General features: G+C 35.6%; 1 protein-coding gene across 1 annotated transcript in view; it reads right to left on the bottom strand.

Annotated features, from left to right (window-relative positions):
- Positions 1–21,195, bottom strand: part of LOC126859116 (BMP-binding endothelial regulator protein) — a 34,992-nt gene that overhangs the window by 8,385 nt on the left and 5,412 nt on the right. Inside the window, exons 2-3 of the mRNA XM_050610088.1 lie at positions 6,703–6,837; positions 920–1,005 (exon numbers count right to left, since the gene is read on the bottom strand). Coding sequence (XP_050466045.1) covers positions 920–1,005; positions 6,703–6,814 — 198 coding nt within the window. The 5' untranslated portion in view covers positions 6,815–6,837. The remainder of the gene's footprint in view (positions 1–919; positions 1,006–6,702; positions 6,838–21,195) is intronic.

Below are 21,195 nucleotides of genomic sequence, written 5' to 3' on the forward strand. Positions count from 1 at the left end.
AGAGATGCATCGAGGCTACACGGCGGCGCATCATAAGACGCACACGAGAACGAGCATACGTGCGTGCGTGTGGGTTGCAGACACGAATACGCACGAATCGATCGCGTCGAACGGATCGAAGTGGAAATTCCTCTGTTTGACCTCCCGAACCAGGCCAGGCTACTTTAACCCCTTTAAACATTCCGTCACCACATGGCGATGCCTCGTCGCGTGATAACGACATAATCTGCGAATTGGACTAGGACAACGGTATAGCTTTCCATCTCCCTCGCTCTCTATTCTTTTCTCCCTCGCTCTCTATTCTTTTCTCCCTCGCTCTCTATTCTTTTCTCCCTCGCTCTCTATTCTTTTCTCCCTCGCTCTCTATTCTTTTCTCCCTCGCTCTCTATTCTTTTCTCCCTCGCTCTCTATTCTTTTCTCCCTCGCGATCTTTTTTTTTCTCTAGAGAGAAACACCGTATCGGATTTAATGACAGACGGATTTTTTTTCGCGATTCTCTCGATAAGTCTTGTCGATGTCCCATCAATGAATGTACGCCCTTCTCTTTTGCATTGAAATACTTCTTACAAAGTATAAAACATCTAGGTTTATTGTCTGTATTTATATGAATGAATTCTTGAAAATCCAACTTGAAACCGATTTGTTAAAATCTTGATTTTTAATTAACTTTATTTATTTATATACTTTAATTAATAACAGTCATAAAATGAATTAATGAGCTGCAAACGTAATAAAGAAATATAAGAAAGTCTTGTTTTTCGGCTTCACGAATATTTTAATTCGCAATTTAATGCAAATTATGAAGATATATAATATTGTTTGGAAAGATAGAGTTTATAATACTAGTACAATAAATCTACAATAAATAAAAATATATACACACTATGTCGATTAGTGTCTTCGGATGCACAAGATTTACCTTACAAATGCAGTGAAAGCACCTCGTATTCGGAATCTTGTCGAGGGTAACGTCATCCCCCTCGATGTCGCAGGTCTCTCGGCTTCCTGCAAACGAATAGTAACAGATATGAAGTGAAAAGGACGAATGATCAGAGCGCATTCGCTCTCGCACGCGATACCGGCTTTAAATCAAGTCGCAATATGCGCGATAGAGACGCTGCTACACAATGCAGCACATTCCAATCGATTGATCGACTTTTGTATGCTAGAGGCTTCCTCGTCGGAGCATAACACGTAGAACCGAGTGCTCAAGAATTTACTGTTACGTTTCAGATAGCGATTATGTACAATCACGGATGGAAATCGAAACGGTTCAATAACAACCAGTTTTAATAAGATGCATTTGTTGTTAAATAAACGCAATAAACTGAAATAGCGTGGAAATTATGAATGAAAATAAGTTTATATAATACATATAGTTATATAAAGAGGCGGTAATAATTACTTTCATCCGTATTTTTTTTTCGTAATAATCTTTTGTACGATTGGAAAATATTACAGAAAAAAACAAGCTTACTAATAGTGTTTATATACTTTTTTAAATTTAAGATAATTAGACTTCATTTTTTTTAATTTTCAACGGACAGACTTTGTTTTTCTTTGTTCTCTTTTGCTTTCGTCGCAAGAGTTAAGCGCGACATGGACGTCGTGAACGTACCTTAGGACGCACCTCAGTCGCGTTAAACTCTCCATTTTCCAGCAAAAGTCGCGCTCTGCTGCTAGGTCGTTAGGAGCCACCATCAACGTCCCTCTCCCGGTTCCCTTGCACACGTATTCCTGCACACTTTAAGCAACTTTTCTATAAAATTTTGTTTCTCGCGTTTCTCTCTCTCTCTCTCTCTCTCTCTTCTTTCTATTTACACTTTCGAAGCATAATCCGCCAGACTTTTAAATTTCTAAACGTCGAGTAACGCTCGTTTTCTATTTTCGAATCTTCATTAGAGTGCGTAAGAGACATCACGTAATTGTTTTATGTTACTATATTGCTTATGATTTTATTTTTTTTTTTTTTTGTACTTTTGTTTTTTCAAAAGAAATATCACACACACGTTTTAGGGCAAAAGAGAATATCGCCTTTTTCACTTTTCTTTTTATTTGTTCCTGTCAGTAGAGACGACAAGTTTGTCGTTTTTCTCCTTGAGAAAGCGCTTGGTCTACTCTGTCACTGCTCTCAGAGATTTAACGCATGTGACGTACAGCTTTCGAGGCGGCTTCGCTTCATTTATCTCATCGACCCATTTATATTTCTCCACAAGAGTCGCGAGAGAGAGGAGCAATCGATTGTTCGTTGATGACTTCTCAGACAAACGATTACGCAACTACGAATATTGCCACTTTCTTTCGGAAATGCTTAAAGGCCAATATTTTCATCGCATATTCAAGATTAAATGTAATTATATTTGTTTTACTCTTAATTCCTGTTGATAGAAAACAGACTCCGATATTATAGATTATGGTGTCAAGAATTTTTACAAATACAATAAAGTATGTAGATTTAAAACATTCCTAAAATATTATCATAATAACATATCCTGAAATTATCATAATAAAATTTAATATGCGCGCAACTCTAATAATAACATCAAAATATTTCTGTAAAATATGTACAAGAGAAAAATAATAAATTCTCAACAGCTTTTTTTATAATTTTTATAAAATTATTTAAAATACTAAGATTTATTTTTATGTGAAATTAAAATCTAGAAATTAAACGAGTTCATATGAAATATAATTGCAAAAATCAGACAGATACCAATAAAAATGGAAATTTAATTCATTTCAATCATAACTATTCTAACTTTTTTCCTGAAAATGCATCAAGTATTGATTATCGAAGCGAAGGAGATTAGTTTTGTAACTGTTATCAATGATATCAAGAAATCGCGAAAGTAAGTGGCAATAGACAATCAGAAATTATTCGTTCATTTTCCAAACGAGTTAATTTTGATATTTTTAATATCAATATATTAATTAATATTTTCATGTGTGTTGCTTTTGCTAACTATTTGAAAAGTGTCGACGCATTAATTCGAAGTGCGCAGGAATGCGTGTGCAAGAAAGGACGGAATGTTGGCGCATTAGCGTTTCGTTTTTCCCTCAAATTTCCTTCTTTTTTTTTTCAATTTATCGATATATATTTTTTTCTTTCGTTCATTTTGCCCGCGATTTTTTACGAAAAGACGGTGAAATGCACGTGATAAAACGCGAGATATTTGTACTCATCACAATAAGTTTCAAATAGTCTCGCAAAACAGCTTTTCTCTCTCTTTTCACAATCATTATCTTCGATCACCTTTCGTCATATATCTCTTTTCTTTTTTTTCTATCTCTATTCCATCTTCTCCCATATGCTTCCCTTTTTCTCTCTCTGATACTCCTCGAGCTGGTTGCACGGTTAAAAACTCGGAGAGCAGTCTGAAGAGAGTGCGCTATAAAAGCGGTACAAACCTCGCGCCACTCGTCAAATATATTATGCGTGCAATACATATATGTAGATGATCAGAATATAATCTGCTATTTATACATTCGAGAAAATTAACACTTTGCCTGTCATAGTGATTGCACATGGGCGTAAGTATTTTCTTGGTGAAATATGACAGTCGAAACATTTAATCAAATATTGAAATTGAGTTTCAACAAATTGAACTTAATTCTCTCTAATATATTTTCGATGCTAATAAGGACATTAGAAGACTTTAATGAGACAAAATAATGGCATTAATCTTTGTTCGGTGAATATTTATAGATACAGTTTGCAAAAATTTACATATTTTGGATGCTACGAATAATGTTACTTTCAAACTCTATTTATAATTAAGTTTTTCGAATTTAATTTCAATCAAATTTTATAATGAAAAATCATTAAAAATAGGAAATTTTTACCAAGGAAAACCGTCTCTAAATTCATCTACTATTAAAAGACTTCCAAGCATATATATATATATATATATACATATACATATATATATATCTAAGCATACTTTACAATTAGATTACATTCTAACAATGTCATGTTTTTCTTGACAATTGGCTCTCACTGCCAACTGCGACAGCAGAAAATTAGCTGTTATGGAACGCGATGCATCAATCTATTTTTTGGCATAAAGCTGAAAAAGACACATCATCAATCCTAAACTTGGCAACTACTTGGGAAATAAGCTTATAATAAGAAAATATGTAAAATAGACATCTAACGAGAGGGCGAGAGAGAGAGAGAGAGAGAGAGAGAGAGAGAGAGATAATTTAAATAATAAAAATAAATCAAAATCTTTTATATATATTTATATATATTTCTCTTTTCATTTAAGTTTCTTATCGTATATCGTCCGTATTTTGTAGAATAAAGAGATTTTTATGATACTATATAGATTAAAAAAGATACTCAAATATGAGAAAATTACATAAATATGTATATATTAAATATCAATGTAATATATTAAATCTTTAAAATTACACATTTCAACCGCGAACAAGAACCTACGAGTGCACTTGATAACAAAACACACATACAGTGATATATAATGCTGCCAAGTTTAGAATTAATTATCGGATAAGCCGCAGCGAACTTAATCGATCCCGGACGGCGCTAAGACGGCTGCTCTCGGTCTGAGGCGTCGGCGTGGCGCGGTATCGGAAGCGTTCGAGGAATCGTACTTTGCTCTCGCGATTTCTGCGAAACGGCAAGTCGGTCGTTGATTAGTCTCGAGCATACGGCAACGGGGAATGTGCAGCAATTTCCTGAAAGGCGCGGAGCTCGCCGTCGCGTCGCGTCCTCGATTAACGTTCCGCCGAGGGTAGGAATCACCTCTGCTCGACAATTTCTGCGATGCAATAAGGCTGCCATCCATCGTAGCGCGCTATATACGGTGCATCATTTTTTGAAAAAGGATAAGAAGGGCAGAAATTTACGTATTCTCGGCTTAAGTGGCTGTTTGGGCCGAACTTCAGATTACGCCCGATGCAATTTCCGACGAAGATTGCACGTGTGTAAAAGCATGAGATTATCGGTCTACATTGGACTTTAACAGACTGATTTTGTGCGAAATTGAATTTTTTACTCTGAAGCAGATTATTTTTATTTTCTACGATATGCTATAAAGCGCTATAAGCGATCGTAAATCGCGCAGAAATAAATCGATCGTCAACAGAAGACATCGCGATACGAAAACAAAAATATTATACAAAGATGATTGCGAATTATTGGGATAATTTGCAAAAATTGAACTTCGATTATCGTTCTATGGATTATGCAGCAAAGTTTCGCCTGATCTTAGTCCGTGGTTAAAGTTCGATCTTTTTAATTATCGATTATAAATCCCTCTCTTTGTCGCAAAAATTAAAATATTCAAAGCATTTCATTATAAATACATGAATTTATAAATGAGTGAAACGGAAGTATTAACCTGACACAATCTATTCTGTTTACTACGTGCTGTTCTTGAGACTAAAAAAAATCTATATTTTGCTTTATAGACTTTTTCATTATACATGTACAACAATTAAAAAATTTAACTAGTATTTTTTTTATATACATATTTTATGTACGAATAATATAGATAAAGCAAAAAGATTAAATCTAATAAGATATTAAAACTTAAATCCAACATTTTTCATAAAAGTTTGATCAAGGTCATTGATTGTCGGAGCTTTATTGAATATCAAAATCAATTCAATTAGAAAATGGAGGGAATGCTTTTCTAGGAAAGCATAATTATATTTTTTTCTTTCATATACGAGTTTTCCTTGTACATTCTTCAGATAACTTGCACGAATAAGCTAAAGTGCTAAGATGCACGCACAAAATCCTTAAGAAAATGATCGCGAAAACAGCGAAAATCAGAGATTCGCTTTAAAAGGAATTTGCCTGATTAAATTTATTTCGTCGATATATTGCGCAAATTGACAGACAAATAAAGCGAATCTGGGAAGGATGTATAGCGAGACGGTAATTATTCCGCACGAGCCGCCAGATTCGCGATTCGACTTTGGCGCAAATAGAACAGCAGAGATAATAGAGATAGACTAAGAATAGAATATTTAAAAGAGGTAAATGGAATGCGCGACGGGTCCGCGCATATAGATAACAAACCAGCTGAAATCGGGAATTCAATCGCTTCGGCAACAATATTTCTTGCGCCGCTTTGATAGCACGAATATTCTCACTCATTCGATATCGTGTAAGTATTACTCGGAACAACTGTCATGAAATCTGTGGCGAATAAAAGCGAGATGAGAGTGCTTTTACGTTTTTAACGCGATATTCGCGACATTCCTGATTTATATTGTTTTTTCTTGATTTTCGCATTTTATGTCAAAGTCGAACATCATATGATTATTTTAAAGAAAAACTAAAAAAATAAGAGCTTCTTTTTCTTCTAATATAAAATATATATAAATGTTATTTTTACAAATTTATAAACATTTAAAGAATCTTATAAAGATTAAAAAGAAAAAAAAATAAAGATAAAAACGATGATATTTTTGAATAATGATACTTTTTTTGAGTTTCTTTTTCATTTGATGCAATCGAAAATTGCAACAATAAATTTTTGTCATAGAACAAATGCAATAATGTTATATTACAATTTCAGAGTGCTCTCGTTGATATCCGAATGCATTCAAATGACATCGATCGAGTTTCGATGTTGGCACACTCTTCGCTAAGTCCGATAAGTAGTCAGCTATCAAAATAACACAATCGGTGCGTCGCGCGCGTGCTGCTGCTGCTCTTGTAGTACTCACCTCTTATACTTTCCGAGACGGCACTGCAATGACACGTCGAGAGGAAGGCCACGGCCAAAGCCAAAGTCAATGGTATCGAAAGTAACCGTGTCAACTCCATGTTTAGGTGCATCTTCTCTCTGTCGCAATAATTTGCTGAAGGAACAAACGATAAGATAGCGTCGTTAGTCACGTGCTTCCGAGATGCTGTTTGTCATAATACAAAGTCTTAAAATATAAACAAATTTTTTATCCGATAGAGAAAAACAAGAGTTCCAATATTTATTTATGTATTAAAAATAATTTGTAATTCATGTATATATGTAATTTTCAAACGTAAAGCAAATATTATAGCGAGTCTTATTAGTTGCAGGATCGCAAACAATTTTGAAAAAAGTATTTTGTTTCAATTTAATAAATCCAAGTTTTCAGGATAATTCTAGGAGCAAACATTAATCTTAAGGATTAAACATTCTACTCATAACGAAACGTTTAAAGAGTAGTTTTACGATAGATTTAAAGATATTATTAAACGTATTAACCATCATTAACATTGACACGTAATAGTCTGCTGTATTTCCGCGATTTTCGCACGCTTATTGTTAGACACATAAATAATGTAAAATGTATGCGATATATGTATTCAATCTTTGTTGAGATCGCGCGACTCACGTTTTTATTTAAAGTTGCAATCATTTAATCACGATTTTTTTTCAAACGCATGACGAGAAAAATTGAGGAGGAAAATTGACCGATAGGATAACACTGCGTAACGGAATATGTATAATATATTCGAGAAAACGCCGCCACTTAATGCATTATTCAATTTATTACATGCGTAATGTCCAAATGCATCGGATGAGAACCTAACTAGTTGGCGCATTTGATTAATGGAAATTCTAATGCATTTTCGCGATCGTTACATCGATTCCCGCGGCCGATTGCCGGAGGCGTCTATCCTTAATTCGATTACGAGGTCGATATTTATGCAGGTCGTATCTTTTGTATGCAACGCGAGCGTCGTTACACCCACGAAATGTCTCTACGCCGATAAGGTGACTCGACAAATCTATTAACACGCGGACACCAAGAAGGAGCGCACACCGGCATATCGATAGATGTAATCGTAAAAAAAAAAATGAATATTATACAGCCGGACCGGCAGGATCGAGAAATTTATGAGCCGATTCACTCTCGATCAAGCCGGTCGACACTTCGATGAATATTCTTGCAACGCTTGAGCGAATAGATTGCGTCAAGTGCGCGAAGAGAAGTGTATTAATCATGCTCAGTTTTAGTTACTCGAGATGTTTATTTCGAAAGTCGTCTAGGTCGGCTGAGATATTTGAATCGCTATGCAAGACCACGCCGTGTTTTCATCGCGCTTTTATACAATACGGTAATAAATGGCAAGTTAATGTACGGAAAATGGATATATTAATTATACATTTTTCGCCTTTCGATTATATTTTCACAAAATCTACTTCGACTCTCTCATTATTTGTTGCTTGTCATTTAAGGAAGTTTTATAGATGCTTTATTGATAGATTTTATCAATTTATTGTAATATTCTTTCCAAATTTTTGCTACGAAATTAAAAAATATCCGACTCTCCTTCTTTCTCATTCGTGATAGAGAAAGATGATTAAATTTTGAGGAATATTATCGGCCGATAAATGTTCGCACCTTCTTTGATACAAAAGGAAGGTTCGTTCTGCTTTGCTTTGCGTAATGACGCGCCAACATGATATCGTTTATAATCGCGCGGATTGTTTGCACGAACGAAGGCGCGAATAAATAATGCTCGCGCGACGCTTGTTTACGAAAGGCAATGAGGGAAAAGAGCACGTAGTCTACGTAGCAGGCTGTTTACACACAGACTCGCAGATCTAATCCAAATCGCAGATGCCGACAATGTAATTGGACTACATTTCGCGCGATTACACAGGTTAATTTGTAGCGTGACTTGCCCGAAATACAAGTAGAAACTCTGACACTGTATAAATCCAATTTAAGAAGTTTTTATTTCAACAATGATTTAAACATGATTTTCGAAATTTTTACATATCAATCGAGTTTTGTGCTACGAATTACTTATTTGAGTATGCTACTTTATACAAATTTTAATAAACTGAACATGAATATTAAAAATATAATAAATCCAAAAATTATATTGAAAAATATATGGCTAATATTATCTATCAAAAATAATCTTTTTCATGTTTATGTGTTACATATATGTTGCTTATATCACATTAGAGACGGAAAAGTAACTTCGCGATTTACGCCATATAAACTTGTAAAGAACATAAGCCTCCCAGGGAGATAATACGAGCAGATTGGATTACGCGGGTACACATAGCAGCACGGAAAGTTGCGGGAAGAACACAGAAATTAATGTCACAATAGACACTAAATTAATAATCACGAGAGCTATTCTCAAATTTACAAAAATAAATACGCATAAATTGAATACAAGAAAGTTGGATTTTTATGTACTATTTAGAGAAAATAATTTGCAAAAAGATTTAGTTTTGATTTAAATTAAATGCATAGTGAATATATTTGTACTTTCAAATAATATATGTCACATAATAAATAGTAAACAAAGAGAGGGATAAACAGAATTAAATAAATAATAAAAAAATTATAATAATGTTATTAGGAATATATATATATATATATATATAGAAATAATTTGATTCTTTTTTTATCGCATTTAATAATATTCGTGACAAAATCAGCGAGAGCATTTTATTAGCACATAAACGTTTGCACATATACGGTAGCACATATACGTTTTGAGTATTTCGCGCGATTATTCTCGTACGCATTCGAGCAAGCAGGCAGGCAGGCAGGCAGGCAGGCAGACAGTCGTAAAACATCGGCATGGAAAATTTTCCCGGTGCACACGCACACCGGTGTGTGCATGAAAGTATATCAAATTCATGAGTGGAGTGGAGTCTTAAGTGGAACAGCTCTATTATGGGGAGTGATTAATAAATATTCGCACGTACATGTGCACGCAGGTAGAGGCCGGGGGTCCACCTGATCTGCCAGCTGTGCGTGTACCAACGCGACGACAAATCGCGCCGCCGCTTGTCATTGATGTATTTAGCGGCGACAATGTTGAGCAACATTTAATCAGAGAGAGACAAGAAGAGAGAGAAAGAGTGTCTTGTTCACATATACTATTTTAAGCGTTTATTCAGGAAGGAAACGCGCTCGGCGTGACGGCGCTTGCTCGTACATACAGCCGCGGCTTGTACTCTTGCATACGCACGAGCGTTTAATTACGCATATTTAAATTAGAAATTATGACTCATCGCCACACTGTACATCTCTTCGATGTCTTTTTACCATCGTCGATCCTCTTGGCTCCCTTATTTTCTCGATGCAGTTTTATATTTCTCGACGTTATTCCACGCGCTATCGAATATGATGACATATAATAATATATCAATCGTCATTCAATAGAAAAAAAATTAATATGGCAAAATAAATGTGTTTTATATTGGATAATTTTTTCATCTTCTTCAAAAAGGAACAAAATTTACATCGCCAATAATTTAATTATCGATTGTATGTAAATCTTCTTTTTATTCTGTCATGTTTATTATTATTTCTTATTATTAGTTTTTTAGCTTTATATATTTCTTTATTTCTTTTTTTTGTATCAATTGTGTTCTCAACAAAAGTGCAATATTTACTTCTTTCAGTTCTTCGTGAAATTTTAGTCCATAAAGGAAGCAATATACTATGGCCGTAGATTTTCGCTGTCGTCCTCTTTATGTTCCTTATACTTTATTATATTCAACTATTAATAGTCATTATCATTTTTATTCAGTGCTATTATTACTGTTCCTCCTCTTCGTTAAGAGCAGTGTTTTCCGGCGGGATCGTTCTCATTTTGCTTTGGACTTTAATTAGGATTCCGTCATGATGCGAGCTCCGGACTCCAGCTGCTTCGAATACGTTTTTTTCTGAGCGCATCGCTAATTCGCCGACTAAGCGTTCCGATCGAATCTCGACAGCGGCGAATAAACTCGTATCAAGCGGCGCTCCAAAGGGAAGTTCTAGGCTCGTTGCACCGTAATGCGCTAAATTAGATCGTAAGCACCGTAAAAAGGCAAAGAGGCGTTCGTTAGTAGGTTCCAACAGTTAATAGCGACATTATTATTTTGATAATTGAACGTATATTTTTTTTCAATTATTTGGAGGATATTAAGTGTGATAATAACATTGATATAGATTTCATCGTTTTATTTAAAAACTGACTTAAACAATTGATACCAACATGCAGTTTCTCCTCCATACATGTTATATTTTATAAATTTTATAAAACATATTATATTTTATAAATTTTAAAAACTGTCATTTTTTATTTTCAATTTTTATAACCAATTAATACGATTAATAAAAGATTAGTAAAAGAGTATTGGTTTTTATTATATTCTTCGAGGCATAAATATCACGATAAAAATATCGATACTTTTTTTTTTAAATGGTCATCTCCATGATGCGCCGATACACGGCGGCGACTAAATTATCCATGGTATGCGCCCCGTTATTGGCCAGCCGGACTTGTGCGTGAGTAGACAAAATGTCAAGATTTGATTTACGAGGCGGCCCGATGCGCCAACTCTCGGGGAAATTAAGCGAAGCAGCGCTCGATTAGCCTGGTTCATCCGCCCGGCAGCTTCTTCACTGCCGCTGAATTATCTTCGACTCGAAATGTCTGTGTAATCGTCCATTAACGAGGCAACAAAGTTCATACGGTGAACATATTTGAACATTGGTGAACGCGACGGCGCGCGGAACACGAGTAGCAGATTTCCTCAACCCGCGCCATTTCGATTTTGATGTCGCGTATAATTTATGCGAATTAAAAGCTCGATCAAGCTAATAAATAACGGTATTGACACGTATTGCCATAAGATGTTTGTATGCAACGATTATGGCCTGACAGCGAATTATGTGACAGCGAAACGATGCGCTACCAGCACGGTATAAAAACTCCCGCTTTTTTTTACGCGCTCTTAGAAACTTCTACTTTTGTTTTTATCAACATGATATTACACGTGTTTTATAATAAATTAACCCGTGATAATTAACGGCGCGATAATTGAAAGCCGGATATTCTTCTGACGCAATGCGACACGATTGGTCGCCTCGATTTGCATACCTATTTCTCTTTCGAAGCATTTCTCTTTCTTCGGTCCCGAAAGGCCGCGGCAATTATTCTTATCGATAAACGATATCTTTTTCTCCGCGCGGTTGCTATCTAAAATCAATATTTATAATGGAGGTCCGCGCGTAAGGTGCTAATCGTTGTTAATTGAAGGCGCTAATTGCACAAGTTCCATATCTTTATTACTGCATACGTATGTATGCTAAATTTAAACAACACATGGAAAACGCGAGATAAGAGTCACGCCGCCTAATATTATACCGTCTCACGTGCAAAACGTTACTTGTATTCTTTATGGGCGCTTCTTTCGAGCCGGAGCAAGGAATTATCTGTGCCCCATAGCACAGGGTATCTCTCTCTCTCTCTCTCTCAATGGCATTCCCTCTCGCAGCCCTTCATCTTTTTCCACTCTTCTGCCACATGCCGCTCACAGACACGTGCTCGTGTTTATGTGCCCTCCGCCGCCTCTCTCTGCCTCCGTGTACTTCTCCCATCGTATCTCTTTTTCTCTCTCGCTCTCCATTACGCATCGTTGCACGGTGTACTCATTTGCGCGTCCGTGCGTGCGTGCGTGCATGCATGCTATGTTTCTGTGTGTGAAAAAAACGCAGTAGCTTGCGCAAAAGCGCGGAGCGAGCAATGCGGTGCACGTGCACGTGCAACGGACGGGTGAGAGTAAGGGGGAGGGAGGGGGTGGGGGAAGCAACCGGCAGGTAGCTCGGTCGCGCTTGGGTTTACGAGAAGTGTATCGCGCGGTGGAAACACCTGCACGAGGCTGATTTAAATGGATGTTGGGGATACCCCAACCGTGCGCACCGTCATTTATACACGGATTTATGATTGATCGTCCGACGACGATTTCGAATCACGGAGCGCTCTTCTAATGCAATTAATTATTATATCGATAATGAATGATTATATAAAAAATAAATATCAAAATAGATGTTAAATAAAAATGATTAGTAAATAAGATTAATTTTGTTGTCATTATTAATTAATTTGAAATTAATTGTTAGACGCGAGATAACGTTCTCGAAAGGTAATAGATGTCAGACGTGGAGAGAGAAAGAGAGAGAAATATATATTGTGTATAACCCATGAAACTTTGTATATTTTTTTTTACGATCGTGCGCGCATTCATTGGGACGTTGTTCCGCGCGCGCAACGCAGAATATTGCTGCGATCTTTTCGGTATATTTTTATTACGGCTATATATTTTGCCGAGCGTGCCACGTATCCCCGAGTCAAACTTTGTCGAGAAAATTACGATTCTCTTGCACGTTATTCTAGGAAAGACAGTTACGATGCGCCGCGGGATTGTTCACGCGACTTGTAACTCTTAATCTAAACAGCTTTCGAAGCGCGAGAGAGGAAAAAATTGTACTGCTGGAGAAATCACAATGAAAATGAAGAACGCGCGAGCAAATGTTTGTGTACACGATTTAAAAAAAAGGCAAAGAGAAAAGAGAGAAAAAGAAAGATGAAACTTTTTTACAATTATTATAATCTGATTCAAATAAATTTTGATAAAAAATGTACAAAATCGACAATGTATATTCAAATATTTTTTAAAATCAAGAATATTGATTCCTTCAGAAAGAATATTGAACACAAAGTATACTTCACCTCTTATAGGTGCGTGAATTTTATTTTGATAAATGTTTAAACACACTGTTTTGAAAAAAAAATGTAAACACTAACAGAAAAGCACACATCGTAAAAGTGAGAATATGTATCATTCTACGAATACTTCAGAACCTCCTTAAAAGTTTAATAAAAATTGACAGTATATTTTAAATTATAGATCATTTAAAATAAATAATTCTTTTATAAAATAGGGAATTTTAAAAGTCTCTCTCTCTCTCTCTCTCTCTCTCTTGTTTCTCCCTCTCGTTGGATAAAAATTAATATTTTAACTAATTATCATAAAATTAATTCGCATTTTTTTTCACAATAGATATATTTTTTATTACTCTACATTATGCATCATTGTTTACTATCACGTATGAGGCAATATGCGTTTAATATCTCCGCCTTGAACCATTTGAATTGTGTACAGTACAGCATAGCGCGAGAGAGAAGAGGGAGGAAAAAGAGGCTCGTCGGAGAAGTAAGAGTGCGCGCGATTATATCGCGCCACTTTTTCTCTGCGTTCGGGCACAAGGATGAGCGCGTAAAGTTACGGGATTGAAAATAGAGACTGACGCGCGCATTATTCACGTCGTGACTTTCCAGCGTCGACCGTGTTACGTGCATCGCCGGGCAGTTCACCTTTTTTTTTTTCCAGCCACGGCCCTTCTAAGCCCAACCTTTCTCGTTGTATTTCATTATTTCGACGACAGTGATCATTACTCAGAAGTTAGTCGGTTAGCAGAGTCTTCTTTTATCGTGGTAAAGTATATACATTAAGATTGATTATACGCGTTCGTCTAAGTTTAAGCAAAAGTTTATCTTCTCAGTATTCTAATTCTGTCTCATCCAAGTCTTATCAATATATTTAACATGGATTATATATAAAAAAAATATCTAAACGAGAAAGAAAAGATTAGTACGCTAAGCTGAAAGATGATTATTAAAATTAAGATCCTTTTACTTTGACAATCCTTACATAATGTCTTACATAATGGAATTCGTGGAGAGAGCACTGGAGAGTACGACTAAAAGATGTTTTTCCCTCAGGCTCTCCTCCTTTATTTTTGGATTTAATAAGACGTAACAAAAATTACGTGTCAAAATGTAGCAGATGTGCTTTCAATTGGATCGAGATCAGAGTACTTACTGATAACGAACGATTTGTATCTTTTTGTACCTTTGCGAATCAATTAATCGGCGCATTAGCTATGCCAGCGCGATATATTTTCGGGCGGGCTGTATATTTTCGCGCGCCAATTCGCACAAAAAGAAGAAACGCGCGCCGCGGAGAAGAGAGAAAGATTGTAATTTTTGCGGATTGTTATTCCAAGAAAGTTACGAGGCCTCTGTAAAATCGTTCGAATGAATTATAATTCTCTATTTAAGCGTGCTTGTATTTCGATTCAATAAACAGAGAGGGAAAAAGGTAAGGAGGAGACGATTCAGCAAGATGGCCACGAAAACTTCTTCGTGAACTATGTCTCATAAAAACTAATAACTATTAATGAGGTGATATAACTATTAATAAGAAACAAAAAAGAGAAAACTCAATTTAAAAAAAATTCATTAGGTAAACTCTCTCTCTCTCTCTTTTTCAATAAAAGAAAAGGAAATTTGGAATGTCGTGCGAAATATGAGATTATACAGCAGATGCACGATAGATTCTTTCGAGAGAGAGGTATTTATCATTAGATTGTAGTTACATTACTATGTCGCTAAATCGAGGAACTATGTATATTAGACTTTCATTTATATTTGAATATTGGGTTGTTCGAGGAATTCGATTTTCAATAAATAATAGTCCGACATATATGTCAAAGTTATTAAAAATACGTGATGAGAATTAAGATGACATCTTAACGTGTTTTTAATTAAGAAATTGTTCAAATCAGTTGAAATTTAGCAATGATCTGATGAAAGTAAGATGTAACATCTACGTTCCATTTCTCTCATTTTATTTTTATGTTTAACACTGAATGCATGCGATAAGGTTTATATTTCTTTGCGATTTGATAGAATATTAAATCGGTGATTGTCATAGATTTTCCACATACATACGTCCTATTAAATATGATAAATTTTCAAGCAGTAGTGAAGAAGTTTCATTGAAAAAATTGCATCGAATATTAAACAATAAATAATATCTTGAATAAATGTCTCATCGAACATTATTAATGACAGAAATATTTTTTACTTTACGTGAAAGTGAAATAAAATAAAATAAATGAGCATATATAACAAGATTTTTTTCTAAATTTTATAGGCAATAATGTCGATCGATCGCATTCGCGAATTTTATTAAGTCATGGAATTAATAAAATAAGTCTCCTCGTTAGCTCATGCTATTAATGATAATTATAGTCACTGTTTATATCGAAACGCCGATAGTTTTTTTAGTGAAAGTATCTCATCAGAGAGAGGAAGATATATTACGTCGCGGCGTATACGTCAGGCAATCGACTTTCTTCGTTTATTCCGGCAGTAAAATCCGACGAGTATCAGACATTAAATTAATTAATCGAGAGACCATTTAACTCGGTAATTGCTTCTTGTTTAACAATAATATCGACATGTTTTTATATCAAAGCGGCGAGGAGGAAGGGGGGAGGGGAATAGAAGCGCACAACACATGTAGGAGACTATGTTAGTCACGTACTTAACGCGAACCTATAATAATGAATTATCGTTCGCTAAGCGGTAATAACCGCTTGTCCGATGGTAATTATTGGCCGCGAACGGCGACGGTAATCGCTCATTTAGCAATCGTTTGTTGTAGGCTAATGCAATGCAACATTAAGCCCACCGATATTGTCGATCTTTATCGCGTGTGGCGTTTACGATCTCTCTTCGCAATTGGTATATGGGCGTTCCTCATCGGCCGATAAGACATACGTTTCGGATTTTCCGCCATGCGGTGCGGCAACGGCGTGGCGTTTACGCGCCTGCTATAATTATCGATTATTGTTACGCGACCGCCGGCCGCGATCGTGTTTACGTAGGGATAATGCGCACTTGGGATAATTGACGAGCAATCGTCGTTGGGAAAACGATCGATCGATATCGACAGCCGCTCGTTATGATCATTCCTTATTCCGATCGCGTCTTTTATTTATTTATTTTTTTTTTTTTTCAAAGTTTCAAGACGATCGCAAGCGAAATTAATCAAATTTGAATAGAGTACGCAAGAGTATCCGCGGGATATTTTTCTTTGAAAATAGTTTTATAATACTTGTCAAATTTTCAAAGTCCATCCGCCTCCGGATAATTGGAGATGATTAAGAGCGGCATTTCGAAGACCCCTTTTTGCGCCGTGTATGTAATAATTTATGCACATACAGAAACGCATGGAGCTCCGAACCAGCTCTCTCTCTCTCTCTCTCTCTCTCTGTCGAAGAATCAATATTGAAATTTCAATATTTGAACCGCTTGAGTGCTCGAAGACTGTCATGCCGCTCGTCGATGTCACTTTTTGCAAAGCGCACGGCTCTCACTTATCGCCACGTGTAATAAGAGATTTATAGGATCGTATGGTATTTCATATCTAGGCTTACTTATTGTTAGAAGGCATCTCAATATGACTTGTTTACAAGCATGTCTTTCGAATTCAAAGAATATCTATATCCCGCTGTCATCACGCATTCGAATTAAACGAGCCTTTTTCAATCATATCGTTTCATGTAACAAAATGATATCATGGTATAATAAAATTTTGTCGGAATGTTGTTACAAGAGCAGAGAAATTCTTAAACCGTTATCTTGGAATTAAAATTTCAATACTATAGAATATAATTATAAAGACACAGAAAACAAAATATTTATCTATAATAAAAACAAGTTATATCTTTCTCCTCCTCTCCCATGATATAATTTCCTCTGAAAATATATTAATAATTATGCACCAACCACATACAAAAAACAGGCGAAGAATCAGTTAACCGAAATGCGAAACTGCGACATTGAAGCCGAATCTTAATCGGCGAACAAAACGACGAGTACGCGATCGCGGAGATGTGAAAGAAGATTAGGATAGTGGAGCAGAAAACGGTACAAAGCGATGAGAGATAATTTCGATCTGGGCGCGCCGTATTAATATCCGAAATTCCCTCATCTCCGTTCGCCAGAGAATCGCGTATGAATGGAGCCGCGAGAGAATCGAGCGAGAGTCTCGCGATATCGTGTTTGCGATCGTATATTCGTGCCGGGCGCAGCTGTAGCCGCAGCATCCGCCACTTGTCGATGCGCGGAATTTTTCCTCGACCTCTCGCCACTCTGATCACGCTCGCGTTATAATCATGTTACAATGGCGCTTATATTTTCTCACCACCAGTGAACGAGAACGATCATTTTCGCATAGCATTATAATATGTCGATCGCCACGATTTTCGACACGTCTTGATCTGACAGATCGATCTTATTGAGTAGGATAACCGAGATATTTGATGATTATTCGATAATAAAATTTCTTCTCGATAATAATTTCATATAATTTAATTTTTATTGTTGAAAAATCGATTTATTTTGTGCCTTTATTTATCTCATGATTTTTTTATCAAGTTTCTGATTTGATTTATGATATAAATTTATCTTCTTCGATGAAAATTAGATGAAATGTCATTTTTTTAAATAATTTTCTAAGATTTTCTATATTAATTATTTCGCTGATTACTTCATATATTAAAATTCTTAAAATGCTGTTCGCGTTATATAAGCGGATAAGAAACATACTTTTCTCGCCAGTATATCTCACTTACAAGGATTCCTGGGACGTGATCCGGGGGCGAATCACGGCACTGCCGAGGAGGCATTGAATGATAGAAATAAAACTCGTCGTAAAGTACGCATTACACACGGCGGAAAAATGTTAGAAATGCGAACGGCGAACGTGGAATATATATTTATGTAGGAACGGCAGTTTGCGAAATTTAGTTTCTAATCCTTCGGCGAATTGTATAATTTCAATTTATATTTACGTGAAAATGACTTATTCTATTCACAACTTATCGTAAACTTTTTAAACTGATAAGGCGATCGCTAATTTTAAACGATGACCATTATTTGCCGAACGATCAATGCAATTTAAATCCACACTCGGCTGCCATGAATATTTGTGGAAAAATTCAATCGAAAAATACTTTAGTGTTGATAATTTGTCGAAAAAAAAATCGCGAGAATGACCATTACTTGTCTTTGATGAGCAAGCGAGAGAATTTCGAAAAAATAAAGCTCACGTATATTTATGCAAATAATAAACTTTGTGTTTAATTACATTTATATTTAAAAAAAAAAATAAATTTTATAAACGCGCTTCCAATTTAAAAGTTATTTCAAGTCTCGATATTCGGCTGCAAATTAATCATAAAATTTGTCGTATTAAAACTAAAGACAAAGTTTTATTTTGTACTTTTTCATCTTTTAAATTTGATTATCACAGCAGATAATCTTATTTGATTTACAAGAATTCGGCGAGCAATGTAGTCTTCATCTTCTCCTCGTAAGATGACTTAGAGATTCATGTATTTAGGCTGCTGTTGTACACGCATTATGCGTGCAATCCGTTATCTCGGCCTTCCACGCCCGGCCAAACACTATCTTATGCATCCTTCGCCCTTAATGGACGAGACGAGTCCCGCTTATCTCTGATTTAAAACGGAGGATAATACTTTCCATCGTTTCGTCGTCGTATAAGAATGCATCTGGCGGTCGGTGTGAGTTCGGTGCACGAATAAGAATTCGACCTTAGGTCCGCGTTGCCTTCTTTCGTTTTTTTTTCTTTCTTTCTTTCTCTTAGTCCGCTGTCTGGATGTATAATAAAACGATCGAGGGAAAGCAAATGAATATTAAGACGATTACTTTAATGGATTTTGATTGAGGCGATTTTATCGGGGCAATGAAAGTAAATATCCGCGCCCTCCCTCCCCTTGTCGAATTACGACTTCAACGATTGCATCTTTAAGTTGCACCTTTGGTCATTTATTTAAATTAAATTCATTCGCAAGATGGCAATTACAAAAACAGATATCTCGCTCGCCGAAATACTCGTAAAAGATAATCGCAGAGTAATATTTATTCCTTTTGCTTTTTATTAATTGTAATATAGCTTTAATCTTTATTTATATTAATCTTTTGTTTTATTTTATTTTTTTTTTTTTTTTAATTGAAGGTTATTCGGTCTTTAGAAAAATATTCATGTTCTATACAACTTATGGAAAATTTACTTTTTTCATTATCAATTATTATATCAAGTTACACAATTCAGAAAACCTTTGGCGTTGAAAAAATTTCAATTAAAAATTACATGACGCGACAAGATTTGCATGCTATGGATGTTGTTAAAATGTTGAAATTTATCGCGCACGATGAAACTCATCTAAACTCGCTACGACACGACGACGATGAGGCACGGTGTTGCCGGCAGGTTCAATTTACTTTTAAAAGTCATTAATTCTTGCAAAATTCAATTTCGTAATCCGCTTCGCAAGAAGGCGGGACTTAATTTTCGAAGCGGCATCCGATTATTATCCAGTGCCCATTCAACGTGAGTAAAACGAGACTATATGGACGACACGACGAAGATAAAGCGCGCGCGTTACATGAATTCAATCGAGCCGTGAAAGTTCGACTCTAAGAATTCGTTTATGAAATCGAGAAGTGGAACTAACGGGCCCATCGTGTCATCGTCGATGTGATACGCGACGATAAGTGACATCGTTGATTATTTGAAATATTTAACGTAGTTATATTAGCAGTATAATAATACAATAGAATGAGACATAATATTTCTCCATCCTATAAAAATTGAAATGTTAACTTGAATTATATTTCCTCGATGAAGTTATTGGATTAATTTATGAATAAGTTCATTTTTTTACTTGACTAAATAGTTTTAGTTAAAGTATTTTTACATTTGAAAAGCATTACAATAAATTAAATATATCAATAGATAAAATAATTAGATATCATAGTTAGTAGTATTAGTTTCTCAGAAGAATTAATTAATTCAGTAATTATCTTATGAACTTATTTATGAATCAACCCAATATAATTGAGTAGGTAATATTGTATAACTGAGAAAGATATAAATTACGCAAAATAAAAAAACTAAAAATGTAAACAATATAGATCCGTTCGCTTCTAGTACACTTTCTCTTGCCTGTCTTAAAATTAAGATCAAATAAATCCGGACACTAAATGAAATAATAATCGCGGATTAACAATTAGTGAAACTCATCTCGTCTCTGGCGTTCCATTTTTTTAAATACTTTTCTTAATTGATCGTTGCTGAACTCGATGATCAGCGGGATACGCTGTCGACGATTACGATCGTCGAAGACACGATGACAATGGGGATCGAATTGGAAGTTGTATACAGCGATTATAGATGTGAAATAAAAGATTCCGATAAGCCGCACGAATTTCTTCGCGCAACAATAGGTTGACGACGATAGGTTCGCTTCGCCTTAAGATATAGGTCTCGCTACTGGCTTAATTGAAGTCTAGATTAAAATGCAAATGTCCATTATATATGCGAACTGATGTGACGGCATGCGGCTCTTGACCGATCGAAAAATATCAACGATAGATATCAAGAAGCAATATCGCGTCTTTCTCGAATTATCGATCCCCCCCTCCCCCTCCCCCCGCCACAACCAGTCAATTCCGAAAGAGAAACTACTTTTTATTTCAATTTGAAT

This window comes from Cataglyphis hispanica, chromosome 2, assembly GCF_021464435.1.
Source record: "Cataglyphis hispanica isolate Lineage 1 chromosome 2, ULB_Chis1_1.0, whole genome shotgun sequence".
Classification (NCBI taxonomy): domain Eukaryota; kingdom Metazoa; phylum Arthropoda; class Insecta; order Hymenoptera; family Formicidae; genus Cataglyphis; species Cataglyphis hispanica.